The sequence below is a fragment of the Phoxinus phoxinus genome, assembly GCF_949152265.1.
Source record: "Phoxinus phoxinus genome assembly, chromosome: 5".
NCBI lineage: Eukaryota > Metazoa > Chordata > Actinopteri > Cypriniformes > Leuciscidae > Phoxinus > Phoxinus phoxinus.
The window spans coordinates 19,961,870-19,975,279 of NC_136880.1; the positions used below are offsets into that span (position 1 = coordinate 19,961,870).

The 13,410-nt window shown below is 39.1% G+C and overlaps 1 protein-coding gene across 2 annotated transcripts in view; it reads right to left on the reverse strand.

Annotated features, from left to right (window-relative positions):
• Window positions 1-4,249: 4,249 nt before the first annotated feature.
• Window positions 4,250-13,410, reverse strand: part of greb1l (GREB1 like retinoic acid receptor coactivator) — a 51,793-nt gene continuing 42,632 nt past the window's right edge. For both annotated transcript variants that reach the window (XM_079614229.1, XM_079614230.1), the window contains exons 24-34: window positions 12,460-12,562; window positions 12,132-12,287; window positions 11,888-12,033; window positions 11,588-11,749; window positions 8,793-8,997; window positions 8,514-8,682; window positions 8,216-8,422; window positions 7,900-8,041; window positions 6,808-7,008; window positions 6,396-6,534; window positions 4,250-5,498 (exon numbers count right to left, since the gene is read on the reverse strand). In XM_079614229.1, the coding sequence (XP_079470355.1) occupies window positions 5,335-5,498; window positions 6,396-6,534; window positions 6,808-7,008; window positions 7,900-8,041; window positions 8,216-8,422; window positions 8,514-8,682; window positions 8,793-8,997; window positions 11,588-11,749; window positions 11,888-12,033; window positions 12,132-12,287; window positions 12,460-12,562 (1,794 nt within the window). In that variant the 3' untranslated portion in view covers window positions 4,250-5,334. The remainder of the gene's footprint in view (window positions 5,499-6,395; window positions 6,535-6,807; window positions 7,009-7,899; window positions 8,042-8,215; window positions 8,423-8,513; window positions 8,683-8,792; window positions 8,998-11,587; window positions 11,750-11,887; window positions 12,034-12,131; window positions 12,288-12,459; window positions 12,563-13,410) is intronic.

The following is a 13,410-nucleotide window of genomic DNA, read 5'->3' on the forward strand; positions in this document are numbered from 1 at the left end:
CAGAGTCTGTTTCAGTAAAAATATCGCTTGAGACTCTTAAAAGAGCTGATTCATACAGTGTAATGCTTTAAAAGCAGATTGAAACATATCATGGATAGAACTTACAGTCAAATAAGATTGTAATTGAAACCGTACAACTTTTGAAACAGACAGAGGAAGAATCAAGTTTTTTTTTTGTTTTTTTGTTTTTTTTAGATATGGTGACACCACAGCATATTTCTGGCAGTTAGGGAAGGAGGCAGGAGCCAGTAAGCATTTGTTGATGATCAATAACAGGCCAGGACCGACCGTGTCAATGATTTGTCTAAGGAAAAAAGGCGGGATGACATCCTGGGGACATACAGTTGACTTTAGGTGACCAACTATCTCCTTACATAAAACAAATAAATAGACTCAAACTCTGACCAAATGGAAGAACGTAGTGGAGCGTCAAGCAAAATGTAAGATCTCAGATGTCTAGTCTACTTAGTCTTAAAAAGTTGAAATCGGACCATTTAATTTTCCACTGTGGGGCTGATAACAGACTAGAGCTCTTTCAAATGTAATACAAATGTGTCCCTCGTTGCCTTAGTAACACAAGAGTATACAGATGTTATGAGATTGAACCGCGTTATGGCGAATTATCAGTGATTTGAATCAGTTATTTTATTAAGCACACTTGGCCGGATGGCTGAACGGTTTGTAATTGTGCCGTGCCTAACCAGGCTCAAGTGGAAATATAACTGGAACCATTCCTTGCTGTTCTTAGAACCATTAGGCCCAACGGAAGAAAATTGGCTTGATGCAGTCAACACAATCTGAGAAAATGAAACGAATATGCTGTAGATTATTATTTTTTTCAATCATTATGTGCCGCCTGAACAGCTGTGAGCATGACATAATCTAAATCCCTGCTGAGAAACTACAGAGTCTGTTTGATACTGACATTGTTTGGAAGAACTTTGACCCACATTCCTTACCAAGTTCTTTTCTGTTTGAAATCTCATCCAGACTAGAAGGCAAACTGCTAAAATAATGACTGTATATCATATCTAGCAGTCTGCTAAATTATAATCCCATTATAAACAGCCAGATGGAGTAGTTATCAAGAAGATGAGTAACGTTATAACATTAATAACACACCATTATTTGGTTAATATGTCCACCTAAGACTGTCTATTGGCTACAACATAATAATTCACCAAAGTACCATTAAAGTACCAGAAATGTACAATCCCAGCTAAGAAAAATATGTTCTAAGAATGTTTTGCTAATGTTCCCATTAAGTTATAAAAAATGCTAAGCATTCCAAAACTAAATGTAGCTGGGATTGTACTACCATGTTTTGTGGACTGTACGCTGGCAATATGCTTTCTGGACATTACAGTGGTATTCTTTGAATTACTTTGTATAAACACTATGGTACATGGTCATGTTAAAGTACCATGGTAGGCTATTATCATCTGATACCATTACTATATCGTCTTTACTTTTTTAGTAATGAACAATTACTTTATCTCGTATTCATTTTGGCTTATACAATACATTTACTGCATAATATTCAACCTTTTATTAGCCAGGATCTCTGTCTCATATGTCTGCATCACAGATGTAGGCCTACTAAAGTGAAGAAACTGTGAGTTTGTGTGTTTGGGCATGTAAGTAGGGCATCTAGGCTCTTCAAACTGTACTGCATCAAAACACAGACTGCCAGATTTATTTATAAATTACTTTATGGTTTACACTTCACTTGAACACATAAAACCACCCACATGCCCACAGCAGTCACCGATAATGTGTTACGCTGCTTTAAAATGGTTAAAGTCCATTGCATCTTGGGTTGAACCGTGGTCTGATACAGAGTCCCACAATAGGTAGGGCAGAGGTGACTGTATACAAGGTTCATTATTGGTTGATGATTTGACACACAGCATAGGCCTATGTAGAACTTTGTTATGTAAGCCGCCAGCCGGGCATTATAAACGTGTCAAACCAGTTCAAATCATTAGAAAAACACAGATATTACTGCATTGCATTATTATGATTAGGATATATAAGAAATATATCACATCATGTTGTTCATCTGTTACATTTATACAACAAAAAAGTTAACATGAGTAACATTTTGCAGGTGAAATGCTGTCATCGCAACAGCAATCAGAGACATCCGGAATTCCACGCGAGGGATGCAAAGGTGACTCGGCTAACAGGGAACATTCTCAGAATAGCTAAAGTTCTGGCTCTCCCAAAGTTATGAGCAAACATTCTTCCAGTAATGTTCATAGTAGCCTATGTTCGTTCAGAGTTATTTTGTCTTTAATAATGTTCTCAAAATGTTCGGACTTTTTTTTTTTTATACACGTATATTTTAGTTGCACGTGTTTTTAACAATGTTCAAACCTGACATTCCCGTAAATGTTGGCAAAATGATCAAATGGTACGACCCCTTAAAGGGTTAGTTCGACCAAAAATTACATTTCTGTCATTAATTACTCACCCTCATGTCGTTCCAAACCCGTAAGACCTTCGGAACACAAATGAAGATTTTTGATGAAATCTGAGAGCTTTCTGAACCCAGCCATAGACTGCAATGTAATCACCACTTTCAAGACCCAGAAAGGTATAAAGACATCGTTAATAGTCCATGTGACTACAGTGGTTAAATCTGAGTGCACTTTTTCTTGGTAAAATATTCAGTAGCCTATGAACACACTATTCACTATTATTTATACAACAAAATGGCTTTGAATAGTGTACGTGAATACAGTGGCATAGGTTTAATTTTGATATTGGTGGGGACGGGGACATCATTATATAGTTTTGATCGAAATTATTGCTAGGGATATATATCAATGTCACTGGATATTGGTAGGGACACGTCCCTACTAAATTCTACGCCCCTGCGTGAATATAACCTGCAGAAATAGAAACTGAAAAATTCCCACAACTGATACACAAACAGTCTGTCTGGAACGATCAATCGGAAAAGTGAAAAAGTCCCAGTACCGCGGTTAGTGATCTATTACCATCGCCCAGCCAATCAAATTCGAGGATCGGAACTCTAGATTATTTAGAAATGTTATTTTGTCATTTGATTTAACTGTCTCACATCAGTCCACAAGAAGAACATCACATACAGGTGAAACTCGAAAAATTATAATATCGTGCAAAAGTTCATTTATTTAAGTAATTCAACTTAAAAGGTGAAACTAATATATTATATAGACTAATTACATGCAAAGTGAGATATTTCAAGCCTTTTTTTGTTATAATTTTGATGATTATGGCTTATGAAAACCTTTTCACAATATTCTAATTTTGAATTTGGAGTTTTCATAAGCTGCCATAATCATCAAAATTATAACAAATAAAGGCTTGAAATATCTCACTTTGCATGTAATGAGTCTATATAAGTTGAATTACTGAAAACTTTTGCGCAATATTCAAATTTTTCGAGCTTCACCTGTAAGGTTGAAAAGGACACATTATTAGTTGAGCTTTCTACATTTGGGTCTGAAAGACTTACACAAACAGAATACGATTGATGATAACACTTTATTACATTCATTTATCTCAACAGCAATAAGAACACGTTTCTGAAATCAAATGCTTACTAAACCAAAAGCCGGCCAGTAGATCATGAGGTAGAAGATTTCAAATGGTTTGGTGCTACATATGTTCAGAATATTCACAGCTGACAGGAAAGATGCAAAGATTGTGAGAAGCAAATTGCATAATTTATGTGCACATCAAATTATCTACAAATGAGACACATTCTAAAGGTTGTCCAGTGGGTATTTGGCTTTCTTCATCGTTACAATCAGTATCATTATTGGACCTGATGCATTTTTTTTTTACTAAACACAAATAATGTAAACCATATACTTTCCCCCCCCCCTGTTGGGTTACATCAGTTCATTTCTAAAACATCATCTATACATAGTTTCAATGGAAGTGTGCAAAGCTTTCGATGACTAATTCAAGGACTTGACCTAGCAAGACATTCCTGATATTTCAATGATTATCAGTCCAAGAAGCTTGTTCAATAAATAAAACAATCCCTCGAAAAAGGGATCCATTTTTCTAATTTTAAATAAATCACCCGAAACAGAAACTAATGGGTCCTAGGTAGATTCTTCGTGCCATGGCAAAATAAAAGAACGCATTTGATCAGCGACACATGAGGCTCAAAGTGACTCTTCAGTAAAACTAGCCAGAATCCAAAGTGACAAAAAAAGTCTGTCATATATATTAATATCGGCATTTCTTAAAATGTAAACAAAGCTTTTCTTTTAACATCCAAAACAGTCATAAACACCAAAAGATAAACCATTTCTGAACATTCATATTCTCAGACATACCATATAAGCTAGCTAGCTAGTTAGCCATCCTTGTAAAATGGGCATTGTCTTTCCTGTTTCGCTGATTTGAATTGTCTCTTTTTGGAGTGGAGTTTGGGATTGTGTCGTCATCTTAAGGCATTTACAGTGTGCAACTCCAAAACATCCCCATCTACTTCAAAATGAGGAATGTTTGGATGAGATATGATGATTAATAATGACCTTTTAACTCAGCGACCTCAATTATAACGAGGTGGTTAATACGTCAGGCGTTTACGATCACGAACAGCGGCACGCGTTGGCTCTTGCAGGCTGGAATCGAGAAGATCATAAATGGATGATTTATGAGCGAATGTCGATATCAGTAAGTGAACTTTGTGGGTTCATTGAGACATCCGAACTTTGAACGATTGACAACTCTGAGGAGCAAGGAATTACGTCAGGTAATATCTTTGGCAAGATAAAAGATTGTTAGTCTTTTTCACATGGGTTGGGATTACCCAATGAAATTCTCCCAAGACTACACACCTAAAAGCATCATGTGTTGTCGTGTGAGCTTCCATCTTGAGGATGGTAGATGGCGTTGATGATGAGAACTACATTAAGCAGGCAAAAAGAAAGAAGAGCAGTAGTTAGTCCTTTTGTCTCGAGACAAAAAACCCTGAGATTATATATATATATATATGTATATATATATATCGAAGGACATATCTAATGATGTCCTTCGCATTGTCCTTGCGTGTTAGGACACGCGAAATCACCAACAAACAATGTTCTGAAAGCTTTTTCAAAATGTAAAAAGAGGGAAAACACACGAGGCAAACGCACAACATCTGCATCCAGCACAGTATCTGTCATTTGGACATTTCTTCAGAGTATCTATCCTCAAACGTTGTCCGAGGTAGTGCCGACTGGAGGGTGCCCACTTGTTCTCTTTATAAGCAGTTCCAGAGTTATGATGCTGAAAAACATCTTCTCTGTGGCTAACAGTTGAAGGGAAATGGAGATGTGGAGGTTAGATATGGCGGCCCGTGAGGAAGTAGAGGGGACGGTCCTCGCTGCAGTTGGCCGTCTGAAACTCATCTCGCAGACGAAACTGCCACTCATCCTCCAGCTCCAAACGCACAATAGTCTGACGCAAGGAGCTCCGGTCCTGACAGATCACACACAGCGTGGCGCCTGCAAGATGAGTGAAACAAATAACGATTTAAAGCTTCTTATAGGACTTCGTCATGCGTAGAGAGTTTTGTGTTTGAAATTTGAAGATTAGAGACTACCGTTCAAAAGTTTGGGGTTAGTAAGATGTTTTTTTAATACTTAAATAAAATAAAAAGCAAAGATGCATTAAATTGATCAAAAGTGACGGTAAAGACATTTATATTAATGTTACAAAAGATTTCTATTTTAAATAAATGCTGTTCTTTTGAACGTTTTGTATTCATCAAAGAATCCTGGAAAAAAAGTATCATGGTTTCCACAATATTATTAAGCAGCAAACATTTATAGCAATAATAAGCATTGAGCAGCAAATCAGCATTTTAGAATGATTTCTGAAGGACAATATTCCTGTTTTTCCTGTATTGTTTCGATAAAATAAATGCAGCCTTGGTGGGCATAAAAGACTTTTCAAAAAGATTAAAAAATGTTATCGACATCAAACTTTTGAATGTCAGTGTATGTTGGTGCTTTTGTTATTTTTTTAAATAGTAGAAGTGCCCCTATTACGTTTTTTCGAATATTCCCTTTCACGCAGTGTGTAACATCGCTGTTTGTGAAAAGTGCACGATAAATAAACTCATTGTCTCTCAAAAGAAAGAATCGAACCAGAACCGCCTAAACGAGTCGTCAGTAATCCGAATCTCACGCCGTGACATTTCCACGTCACTAGACAAGACATTTGCATAATGCCCATCTATGTTGTACGTTGTCTGCCCGCGAACAACTTTGATGCATGTAAACCTGTTGTGGGAGACCTTGAAAAGAAAATTACCATAGTAGCCTTTAAAATAGCATAATAGGGGCACTTTAATCTCTGTAATATTTAGTATATTCCAGCTGTAAGGAACCGAGCCTCACCTTTGAGGAAGTTGAATTTCTTCAGGAGGCTTGAAACGACAAAGGAGTCACACAAGTAGAGCAGCAGCCCACTGAAGACCACGCATTGATGATCCACATTCACCGAGTGAGGCCGCGAGCTCACGTAACACACCTGAATCTGTGAACACAAAGAAAACACGACAACTGAACTAATATGCACAACAGAATCTGCTTTCAGTCAATAGTCAATAGTGCATTTTCATTTCCTGACCAGTCAATGCTTATTCGTTGATAGTTAACTGTTGTTTTATGAAAAAGAGCAGCATGAACTTTCTTCAAAAGTTCTCCTTTTGTGTTTTATGAAAAAAAAAAAAAAAAAAACCCAGCAGGTTTGGAGTGATATTTAGGCAAGTAATTAATCAAAACATGTTAATTTTTGGGTGATATTTACCTCTGGGCCGAGGTTGAGGTAGCCATCTATGGACAGCACGGGGTTAGCGCTGTTACAGTGGGCCAGAGGAAAGAGACGGTGGCTGCAGGACTGCAGAAACTTCTCCAGCAGGAACTGAGCCGGCGCAGACAGAAGTGTGTGTTCACTGTCCGGCGCGCACACATACTGAGATGCAGACACATGCACCGGGGTCTCAATCCTCTGCAGGGAAAGAGACGAGGTTGTTTTAGAGCTATTTGTCTCTTACAGTGGTACTGTTCTGCACAAACAACTGTTTTTAAACCCCACTAAATGTGACAAATAAAAAATTATAATCTAATATAATATACACACTAACATCCAAATGTTTAGGGTCGGTAAGATTTTGTATATATTTGTGAAAGAATCTCTTCTGCTAACCCAGGCTGGATTTATTTGATCAAAATTCAGTGAATACAGAAATATTGTGAAATATTATTGCAATTTAAAATAAGTGTTTTCTATTTTAATGTATTTTAAAATGTAATTTATTCCTGTGATGCAAAGCTGCATTTTCAGCATTATTACTGTACTCGTCAGTGTCACATGATCCTTCAGAAATCATTCTGATATGATGATTTACTGCATATTTCTGCACATTTCTTATTATTATCAAAACAGTTTTTCTGCTTCATATTTCTGAGGAAACCGTGATACATTTTTCCCAGGATACTTTACTGTCTCTTTTGATCAATTTAATGCATCTTTGCTGAATAAAAGTATTAATTTCTAAAAAAAAAAAAAAAAAAACGTACTGAGCCTAAACTGTTGAATGGTAGTGTAATATAATACATTACACTGATTTATATACCTATATTTAATTACAGAAATTGCACATATGTATGCAAACATTGTGAATGTAAATTTTAAGGAGATATAAAGGTGAATCTTTTAAGTTGGCATGTTCAAAATGACAGGAACAAAATGACAAGTGGTTTTGTAGCTACCTCTAGTGAACGTATAATGTAACTGCAGTTACCATTACCTCTACGCTAACAAGCTAATATTAGTGTTTTGTACGTGATATAAGTTTGAAGTGGCCTTTCTGTTCTGAAGGGACATTATGAAGCTCACCATAAGTTTGGGCTTGATGAGGAAGTCTTTATGTCCTCCGATGGGGATGTGTTTCTTCATGATGCTGAAGTGATTGAACCGACAGAGCAGAAGACCACTGCTGTTTGCCCTCAGGTTGAAGTCCACCTCTTCACATGTGAACCTACATACACAAACACACACACGTTCAGTTCAGACTGTTAGACTACTGGTTGTTATTATTCATCACAACATGAAACGCTAAAATTCTCCTCAGTTAGCAAAAAAAAAAAAACAATATATATATGTCAGTACTCAAGAACGACATGCTCTTCCCCCTCAGAATGCAAACACTCACCGGTTGAGGTCATACTGGACGTTCTGAGTGAGGTCAACGTTCAGGATGATGAGGTCATGCAGGTGACAGCGAGAGAAAGGGCTTGTGGGAGCTTGAGAAGACAAACTACTGCTCCATTTCCGCAGGCCACACATGGCATACAGAGAGATCTTAGGAGTGTCCTCCATGTGCTGCAGGACGCTCTTCAGGGACACGTTCATCACCTCACTGAGGGAGAGACAGAGAACCCATGGATGTTAGACAACGAAGACATTCTAATGAGCAAATCCGTACATGGATCCATCCATCGTTCAATTACCTGTTGCCCTCGGGTCCAGGCTGATGGGCGTTCCACAGGACGCAGGAGTCATCCATCATAACTATGAAGGGCCACACGTCCTGTCGTTTGACGCCCTGCTCCTCTTGTCTGTTCCTCTCCAGCTCCAGGTTGTGGTAGGACAGCTCCTTGATCATGAATCGAGCCGCTCCTGAAACATCACATAAACACCATCAATCACAAAAGGAAGGAACTGTGTGTGTTCTAGACAAGCTGAATCTTCCAATACAAAGAAGAAACGCAGCCGTGACCGATACTCACCCACTCCTGAGTTGTTGAACATGGCGGGCAGCACTAGAAGGATGTGGTTGGGCCAGTATTTCCTGTAGAGGGGCATTTCATACTGCTTGACCACCAAAATGTGCAGGTGCTCGGCTCCCTCCATGGCATGGTAGATGTTGAGAAGCCCGTGCTCCTGGCGGCCCGTTGTGGGTGTGAAGATAGGACTTTTCAGCAAGCCAGACTCCTGAGTCAGCAAACAGAGCGCATAGTTACTTTAAGACTTGTACAATATGTTCAGAAAACAATGTTAAAAAAACCCAGGAGTGATGACTCAGCAACCACAGAATTTTGTGCATTGCTAAGGTATCCAGGTGTTCCTTACATCAGGATGTATTTCTAAATTTATGTTGTACTGACCTTGAATGCACAGGGTATATAGACAGTATAACAGACAGCTGATCCTGGTCAGTTTTGTGGCTTTCATTTTGTGGCATTTAGTAAATGTCCTTTGAAAATCTCTGTTTATGTTTGTCTTTGAATTTCGTCTTGTGTCCACTGTTTAGATGTATTTATCTATATTTGTTAGGCATAAGCTACCTTTTTTTTTGTAATTATGCAAATTATTACATGATTATCTAAATATTATTTACTAATTATGATTATAGCCATTTACCTAACCATAGCTATTTTGGTGGGCATACACTTGCCTTAATAATATTAATATATATATATACATATACACACACATTATATACACACACATTATACACACACACATTATACACACACACACACACACACACACACACACACACACACACACACACACACACACACACACACACACACACACACACACACACACACACACACACACACACTTTCTCTTCTGGCTCTCAACGAAGGCGGTCGCATTTTCTCTCCCTCTCCTCCCCCTGACCTTCCCTGCTTCGCTCCTCTCGTCTAGTCTTATGTCTTAACTTTGAGAGACTCTCTCCGCACTGCTCTCCAAACTAAAAATCATGGATTTGATCAACTGGTCTCTCAACGCAATTGACACCATCTTCTCGACGAGAAGCCTGGGTTCGGGGGAACCTGACTGCCCTGCCGGAACGTTCGCAGCTGGCTACACGATGGACGCGTGGGAGAGGTGGCGGGTCGTGTGTCTGGCGGCTCTTTCCGTGGAGGACATTGAAGATATCTACCTATTCGGAACCATGATAACAGGTCTTTTGCTGACTGGATTAGGCATTGCCCTGGTTTATCAAGAAATTAAGAAGACGGTGGCAGCTGTCCAAAGACCCACAATGCTGCCCGGCATGATTGAAGCTGTGGGCAGAGCGGTCAGCACTCAGGCGGGGACTATTAACCGCATTATGGATAACAACAGGGAGATGACCCGAAAAATGGATAACATCATTGAGAAGCTCACGGCTTTGCAAAAGCTGATGGACCAGAATGGACTAAGAGAGTAGTCGTGCAAAGGAATGCGGCTACTCGCCCCAAGACCAAATAATCCCAATCTTATCTGCTTTCGGCCCCCCTCAACCAGCACTGGCCTCGGCCAAGGCCGCTGTTGGAACAACAACTCCCCCGGAAGAGCACTGCAGTGAGCCGCTCTTGCCTTCCTTCCCCCATTTCTCACAGACACCTGGTGATTGTTGACTCTGTTTGGGACCTAATCAAGGTTGTCTCCATGGCAACTTGCTGTGCTAACGCTATGACACCCTGCGGACTGAGGCACCGAGATTTGGATGCCAGGCGGAGCGAATCTCCAGGCCTACACATACACAAACTCTTACATATATATACAGATATGCAATCACCCCCCCACCCCGAATCCCTCGCCTTCGCCGCTTTGTACCCCCCAGCCTGGCGGGCGGGTCTGTGACCAGCGCCGAAAGGCTGCAGGACGGATGGCTGCTTGCCTGTGCTGGGTCACCTCCATCCCCCACTCCCCTCCCCTGTTGCGAGTCTTGTGGGTTCATGTACTGATTATGTGCTAATGTTGCTGAGGTGTTTTTTTCCTGTTCCCAGACTGCACTCCTCACAGGAGCATAGTCTGGGAGTTGCCTTTTTTTTCCCCTCACCTATCCTCATGTCATGCTGTATTATTTTCCTCAATGCTCTGTCTTCCTGTCTTGTCTACCCCATTGTCACATTGTATGTATGTTTGTGTATGGACAGGTTGATGGCTAATTTCACTGGTACTTGTGACTAGCGACAATAAAGGCTACTACTACTACTACTACACACACACACACAGCTAAAAATTAAACTTTACCATCACAGGAATAAATACAATTTTAAAGTATATTAGAATAAAAAACAGTTTCTGTTTTACTATTTTGCTGTATTTTTACTCTATTTATATGTATGTATGTATATATATAATCATAGCTATTTTTGGGGGCAATCACTTGTCTTAATAATAATAATAATATTATATACTGTATATTTAAAATATTTGCACCCCTTAAAGGGACAATTCATTCAAAAATGAGATTTCTGTTTTCATTTACTTGGCCATATATTATTACAAAACTTGTAGGCTCATATGATTTCACAAGACAGAACAAGTCATATGCAATACTTTTACAGAGTTTTTTTATTGTTTTTGTTTTTGTCGTTGTTGTAATTGTCCTTTTTGGAGCTTGACAGATTTCTCCTCACCGAAAAAACAGTGCACAGGTTTTTAATAACAACATAAGGGTGAGTAAATGGCATCATTTTTTAATTTTTGATTTAAGCGACAAACCAAATGGCAAAAAGGCTATTGATTTGTTATTGTCCCCGCTCCTCTTTATCAAGTGCACTAAGCGTGTGTCTCTCACCTTGTCTGAGAGCAGTGGGAGCCGCATGCTCTCTAAGTGACTGCCCTGCTGGCTGAAGACAAAATGAGGCTCTTTGGCTTTAGGAATGATAAAGTGCAGCTGGACTTCCTCTCCCAGCATAGACGAGCAGAACGTGAAGGCGTGGAAGGTGCATTCGGACAGCTGGAATCAGACACGCAGAACATCTTACTACAGCCATATCTCTTTATAGACATGCTATTACTTTATGGTCCATCATTTTATGTAAAAATATGTAAATACGTGTTGATGCATCACACGATGGATCGGATATGTCCTCACCTGCGCGGCAGGAGCAGGCTCGCTGTAATGGTGGCACTGCTCACAGTGGTGAAATGCATTGTGGGCCGCAAACAGGCTGAGTCTTACAGACACCGTGTTTCTCTTCGGCGGATCATCTTCTGCCTCCACTCTTTCTATTTTAACCCCTGTGTTTCATGTGCATATGCAAATGAGCTTACTTGTACAATATAATCAAGCTGCTTTAAAACAAGGCACACCATATAATAAAAGAGAAGTTCAATACCGTTCAGGGTCTTTGGCATCCTGTCTGCATACACTGGACTGGCATAACTGAACTTGTGGTCACGGGGGTAGAGGTCAAAGGGCAGTTTGTGGATGTCCTCCACGTCAGGCCACTGCAGTCCACTGGCAGGGGGGAACTTTGATTTGTCTTGCACGTCTAGAGAAATAAATTCAAGGTCGTTAATGAAAAGGTCAAGAGAGGGACGATCGGGTGAAGGATTTCAATAAAGTGTTTTATTCTCTGTGTGGATAAAAATAGAGCTGTATTTAGAAGCATGGAGAATGCCTTTTGTATGGCTGGGGGTAAAAAAAAGGAAAAGGAAGCTTACCCTCCTCCAGCTCTTCTTCATCATACACGTCCACCTCCAGAAGACGAATCAGCATACGGAACAGAATTCGTAGAAACTGCAGATACGCACCTGTTTTTCCAACCTAAGACAGAGCCAAAATGAAGAATGAGAAACCGGATGCTCGGCAAAGAGGACAAGTAGCATGAAACAGAGGTCATTGTAAATGGGCGTGGCTTAACAACAGACTTTGCCTCTCATTCGTTTTTGTATTTTGTGTATTTTTAACTTTTCTTAATATCTTAATACTCGATGTTTAAACGCTAATATAGTTTAAAACTAGATTAAAGACGCATCTCTTTAGCCAAGCATTCACATGATGCATCTCATACCTTTTATACTACAGTTAAATCAGATCAAATGCATTCATATTATGAACAGCAGCTACGCTAATTATTTCCCATTTGCCTTTTTTGTTGTTATCTCGGGACGCCTGTCCCTATAACTCAAATAGAGTTCGTCAGCTCCAGTTATGTATCCAGCCTCTCATGGAGACTTTAGATGCCCCAACGCCTGTGATGAGACGACTCGACGCCCGTGAAGAGACGACCCAACGCCGGCGATATGTTATGCCCTAAATTTTATGATTAACTAACTGTATTTTTGTATGTATATTTTTGAAATGCATTTTCTGTAAAGCTGCTTTGAAACAATATGTATTGTGAAAAGCGCTATACAAATAAACTTGAATTGAATTAATATATTGTGTGCATTCTAAATTAAATATTTTTAAAATAATTGTGCATATTTTGTCTACTTTACCTGTGTATTTTGTATATTTTAACTATATTTCATAGATTAATAGATTTTTATAGATAAATGTTTAGCTTTTTAACTATTTGATACATTTTGTGTATTTTAATTGTGTATTCTGTATATTGTAACTATTTTTTAAAAATATTTAATTGTTAACTATTTTTGTACTTAAATTGT